This window comes from Cucumis sativus, chromosome 6 (genome assembly GCF_000004075.3).
Source record: "Cucumis sativus cultivar 9930 chromosome 6, Cucumber_9930_V3, whole genome shotgun sequence".
NCBI lineage: Eukaryota > Viridiplantae > Streptophyta > Magnoliopsida > Cucurbitales > Cucurbitaceae > Cucumis > Cucumis sativus.
This window is the reverse complement of record NC_026660.2, coordinates 26,752,609-26,758,608: the sequence shown is the minus strand read 5'-3', so window position 1 is coordinate 26,758,608 and position 6,000 is coordinate 26,752,609. Positions and strand designations below refer to the sequence as shown.

General features: G+C 33.0%; 1 protein-coding gene across 1 annotated transcript; it reads right to left on the bottom strand.

Moving 5' to 3' along the window:
- Nucleotides 1-1,668: 1,668 nt before the first annotated feature.
- LOC101205269 (protein DETOXIFICATION 27) lies at nt 1,669-5,207 on the bottom strand. Its single transcript, XM_004143403.3, has 8 exons — nt 4,661-5,207; nt 4,013-4,554; nt 3,078-3,164; nt 2,877-2,933; nt 2,544-2,782; nt 2,277-2,395; nt 2,068-2,157; nt 1,669-1,975 (listed from the first exon to the last, which is right to left on the bottom strand). Exons 1-8 carry the CDS (start codon nt 4,922-4,924, stop codon nt 1,916-1,918), a joined length of 1,458 nt encoding a protein of 485 aa, XP_004143451.3. The 5' UTR covers nt 4,925-5,207; the 3' UTR covers nt 1,669-1,915.
- Between the last annotated feature and the right edge of the window lie 793 nt (nt 5,208-6,000).

The following is a 6,000-nucleotide window of genomic DNA, read 5'->3' as shown; positions in this document are numbered from 1 at the left end:
TGAAAACTAAGGGGATGGAGGTATAATTGAAGGTTAGAAGCACAGCCCACAGAAGTCAGTTTGTTGATGGTTTGGGGCATCGTTTGTCACGTGCCACCACTGCCATTACGACAAACGTGCCACACTCCACCTCCCTCTACCCTCGCACTTGCATGGCCCCTTCTACAAAACCTAAATTTTCTTAACTCTTCTGTTCCTTAACCTAACCATTATTATTATGAAGCTCCCTTTTAGTTTTACTCCCAATCTTCACTCTCTTTCTTTACTAATAATAATTCTCTTACACCCATTCTTCACCGTCCAAGCCCAACAATCCCCCTCCCAGTCCCAGTCCCACCTTCACTATTTGAAATTAAGCCGCCCCTTAACGGTGACCGTTCTCCTTCTTCTCTTCATTTTCTTCATCGTCCTCTTTTTCTCCGTTTACATCCGCCACTTTTTGGAGTTGAACGCGGCCTCAGACGCCGTGCTTCGGTCCCTGGAACGCGTGGACCGGTTTGGGCCATCTCACGGATTGAAAGCGGCAGAGATTGGTGCGTTTCCTCTGGTGGCCCACTCAGCAATAAAGGAAATGAAAATGGGGAAGTGGTCCTTGGAATGTGCCGTTTGCTTGGCTGAATTCCAACACTACGAAACCCTACGTTTGTTGCCTAAATGTGGTCACGTTTTTCATCCCCCTTGCATCGACGCTTGGCTGGCCTCTTGCGCCACCTGCCCCATTTGTAGGGCTCAACTCGCCGCCGGGGAAAATTTCTCATCCGAATTCGTGGCCATCGATGTTGTTGATCATAATAATGGGGATGTGGTTCATAACTGAACTACTTTGAAGTTGGATAGGATACGACGTGTCCTTTTTCGTTATATTGGAAATGGAAACAAATTAAATTGTGCCTGTATTAACAAAGTTTAATTCTTTTTATTTTGTATAAATGTGGTTGCTTTACTTTTCATTATTGTCTAATTTAATTGGGATTGTTTTATAATTAATACCACATGGCCACCTGATACTACCCCTCAACTGAATCATACGTTCATTAATTAAATTTTGGAATATTTGCAATCCCCTATCAACATACCTAGAAAAATGCTACAAATTAAGGCTTCAAACAATAGTATTAAAATTTTCTAAATATAGTAAAATTTATTCATAAATACAATATAATTTTCTATTCATATTCTTCAACGATTGCATCTAAATTTTTATATAAATTTTGTAATAAAAGCTAATTCATACCTCTAACATCATTAATAGAGTAATTTAATTGTCAATTTTGTCTACCACCGGTGGGTCTCAATCACAAAAGCTTCATTTTTTTTTATTTGAGAAAAAAACAAAGAAAAAATACCATCCAATTAAAAAGCTTTATAATTTTATTAAAAAATGAACATGTGTTAAATGCAATGAATTTAAGAATAAGCCAAGTTCAGCTAAATAAGGAAGTTAATAATTTTAAATAGTTTCATCTCAATTTTTTAAAAGAATAAAATTTTAAACTAAGTGAAGTATTATTTATATTTTTTAATCCATCATTTTAAAAATTTCTCATTGAATGGAGATTTTGTTTGGATAGATAATTAACTATTTATGTGAAGATTTCTTTAAATATATTAGTGAGGAAATTTCTAAGAAAAAATGTAGAATAATATCATAGTCGGTGGAGTTTTTGATGAGAAAATTAGCCACTATATTTCTGATTAAAACATGAAAGGAGTACATTTATGTTTATGCATCTCATTTTATCGAATATAAACACTACAGTAAAATATATTTTTAAAAAACGTGTAAAATAATATCAAACAAGCTATTAAATATGGTCGTGTGAAGAACAACCTAACAATTATGGCCGGCAATAATGTCATTTGGGCCAATATTATTTACTACCATCAATGTTTTTCAAGAAATCAACTCAATTCATTATTTTGCCTCAAATTTCTCATCTGTCCATCTCTCTACTCGCAAGCTTGCTTTCTTAGCCTGCACATTACCAATCCATCCATAAACATGTGTTCAAACGTAAATCTTATACTAATTAAAAACACCTGTAACATTGTACATTCAATCCATACCTCTTCTTCCCAATCAAATCGAATAGTAATGATAAGCAGTATCAATGTTTGAACTCCTGTTCCTCCAAATATCATTCCCATCCAGATTCCCTTCAATGTGTATAAATAAATTTATGTATACTTCTGATTTGTATATAATTGCATGCATATGTAGATTTTAACTCAAAGGAAAGAAAAATGCAGAATGTATATAGTGGTAATAGAAGTACCTTAACTCCAAGGTCGGTAAACCATTGCAACAAAATTCCAAGTGGCAGCCCGATAATATAATAACAACCCAAATTTATATAAGCCACGTAAGATTGCCATCCTGACCCAACTGCTACTCCTACATATACTCAACAAAAAAGTTCGAAATTAGAATGGAAGAATTGAGTAGGATATACAAAAGTGAGCAGTAGTGAGGAATATGAGTGTAGTGTAGATATGGAGGTGAATATTTATTTAATAGGAGGTATTTAAAATGTGTAACATACCGGAGAGAATTGGTTGAATGCTGTTGAAGAGAATAGTGAAGGTCAAAAGAAGAGTGAGGTTATCAACTTCTTGAAGAACTTGCGGAGTAGAAGAGTAAAGAAGGCCAAAGCTATCGTGAAAGATGACAATTAAACAACAGAAGAAAAGACCAATTATTAATGATATTGCCGATGACACAATTGTTGCAAACTTGGCTCCTTCTCCATTGCCTGCTCCCAGCTCATTTGCCACTCTTACTCTGTGTTTTAAATTAATTAATTTTCTAAAATAATTATAAGAATAAATATTAATTAAGCAAGTAAGTAAGTAAGAGTATATATATTAATAATTACCCAACACCCACAAAGAAACCCATAGGAATCATCATTTCCCATCCGTTGATGCTCAAGCTGCAATAACAATCATAAATATAAGTAACCATAAAATACCAGTGTTTTCTTTAATTTGTACGTAGATGATAATTAATTAATTGTTGAGATGATGTGTAATTAATAGATTAATTGTATGAAGAAAGATTGAGAGAAAGAAGGAACCAGATTGATAGAGCATCCACCATAATCTTCGCGTTCTTCATGTTTCCAGTGACCACTATTAGTATTCTGTAGTACCAATTTTCCAAGCTGAAATTTTATCATCATTTTCCAAATTAAAATCTCATCTTTAATCATCTTTAAACAAACCTATACAAAAAGTTGACCATCCTAATTATTGTTAAAAGCTAATTAACAACTCCATTATTTATGTATTATCAAAATATTATAAATGTGAGGCAAAAAAGGAATAAAAATAAATAATAATTTAAAATTAAAATTATGAGAAAATATAAATTCTCCAAAAAATTCTAGACAAAAATCTATAAAATCTCAGTATTTAAGCAATTTAGCACTAAATAGTTGGTATATATATTCAAGACGTGTAGCAAGTAAGTTATATGTGGAGGTGCAAAATCACAAAAGTAAGGTTCCTTTGAAAAAGAGATAAGCTTTTTAATAACTATTTTATTTATACGTCACAGAAATTTTGTAATGCACCATGTATATATAATTATATTTATATTTAAGAAAACATTAAAATTCTTGACTAACCTAGAAAAGATAAAACTTGTTTTTAAGAGGATAATTGTTATGAATAGCTAACAAAAATATGAAACTATTAATAAAATATAATAAAGTTCATAAAAAAATTTAAGTTTTTTTTTTCTTTTTATCTATATATTTTCTTTAATCCCTAACAATTCCCTTTAATGTAACTATTAGTTTGGATTTTAATTGGACCCCTCAAAATAAAAATTAAACAAAAACACAAATTAAAGTGAATATAATGTTCATCAACTTAATTAAAAACCAATAAAAAGATTATTGGAAATCAAAATATTATGGTTCCAAGATTATTTATAGAAAAGAGAATTAACACCAATATTTAATTAAAACTTGCTGTGTTCTGTTAGGTTTGTTTGAGAGAGAGAGACCATAGCATGACGCCGGAAGCAGCAGAGAGCTTAACAAACTCCCAGAGATTAGAAAATGCATCCACGGAAAAGCCTGTCCAAGTGAGCCGACAATCACCCCATACGGTGTAACCCATCAGAATAATGGGCATAACCAACCAACCAATATTACAAGCCAGCACAATTCCCTCAACACCCATTTTCAATTCAACCACAAGCACCCAACTAGCCAGCAGGTACAACAGAAGCGCCGCCACCGCCGACCACACAATCGGCCACGCCTTCACTTGGCTCTGCATAAATCTCTGCAACGGAAAGTAAAATGCGAAGCTGAAATGAAGAGGAAGAAACCATATGGATAAAACACCAGCTTTCTCTGCCAATTCATCTGGCTCTCCAATAAGCTTCAGAACTGGAGACGCAAAGAAGAAAATAGGCGACAACAAAACACAGCATAAGAAGAGAACAATCCATGAACGCTGCATATACACTCCTAACATGTAGTATTTCTTCGCCCCATAGGCTTGCCCACATAGCGTCTCCAAAGCACTTGCCATCCCCAACTGATATACCAAATTTCGAATTAGAAAAAAAAGAAAAAGAAAAAGAAAAATAGTAATGGGTGTTGGAAAACAGAGATCATGATGCAGTCGTGGCCTGAAGGGATACCAGAAGTCCCATGTCGAAGCCGATGATGACGTTAACTGCGATGGAAAAGGCGGCGAGGTCGAAGTCATTTAAGTGACCCGCAAAAGCTTGGGCGAGGACGAGTACGGTATAGGAGATAATCCTGCTGAAAATGGAAGGGCCGACTATATGCCATAGTTTCTTGGATTCGATCCCAATGCGTGTTAGAAGATAATCTTGATGATGGGGTTGAAATGTTGAAGTAGAGTGTTGCAGTAAAGGATCATTTATTTGGTGCTGGCTCATATCCTGGAAATGGTGGAAAAGAAAAGGCCTTGTTTCTTTTTTTTTTTTTGGTTTGGAAGGATATTCAAATTTGATTAGGTCTTGCTCTTTTTAAACACCGGATATCGTCAGAAATGATAAGGGTTACGTTGTTTGTATATGACGATAAGGGTCGTTTCCAGAAGCATATGTTTTCTACAAAATTAAAAAAAGTATATAATAGATATTAACACCAATAACTAAGAGTAGGGTGAACTAGCCGGCATAAGTACCTAAAAAAGTGAGCATTAGTTAAACGGAATAGAAAACTTAAAGGCAAGATCTAAGAAATAAATAGGTTTTTTTTCTACATATATGTTCATTTTTTAACTCTCATTTGATAGCAGTATCACATCCAATAATATATACATAACAATATGTCAATATTTTAAACAGCTATATATAACATTATTGAATATTTAAACACCTAAATAAATTAAAATTTTAGTTTTTTCTTGTTAATTTTAAGAAAGCATTATCATCTGTAACTCTTTTTTTGTGGTTGTGTGTGTTTTTTTTGTTAGGTGTAGTCGTTGTTAGATAGATCTATAAAGATTTGAGTGGATGTGACATGTCTAATAGTAATATTACTATCACGGTACTTATATGTAGAGAAAGAAGATTTAGTTTTCTAAATAAGCTAAATTAAATGGCATTGAATGACTTCTACTATCAGCCTCAAATCACCCGTCCATTGGAATATATATATATATATATATATAGAAAGTTTAGGATTTCTACGTTTTGAAAATACAAAATAAATACTTTTTTATTTTGAAAGTTGGTTAAAATTTATATGGTTATCGAAGAAGCATGAAAACTTACCAATTAATGTTGAAGTAGACATACTGCAAAAGTGGGAACGCTTCTTTACTGCCTGTGCTCCCCCATGTCTGCAGAGGGAGAGAATTTATTTCAAAAACGAATAAGTCACCATACACGTTTGGGCATAAAAATATGAATGATTTCTAAATGTAATCACCTTTAATATAAGCTTTAAATTATAAGTCACGTATTCAAACAAAATTTTAAAAAGTGTTTAAATTTATATATTTATG

Bases quoted from the DNA above. Each gene is read 5' to 3' on its own strand.
- LOC101205269 (XM_004143403.3), bottom strand. From the start codon at position 4,924: ATGAGCCAGCACCAAATAAATGATCCTTTACTGCAACACTCTACTTCA. The intron at 4,555-4,660 runs GTATCCCTTCAG...TTGGTATATCAG, and splicing joins GCTTCGACATGGGACTTCTG to TTGGGGATGGCAAGTGCTTT. The intron at 2,783-2,876 runs GTAATTATTAAT...TTTAAAACACAG, and splicing joins GGTTTCTTTGTGGGTGTTGG to AGTAAGAGTGGCAAATGAGC.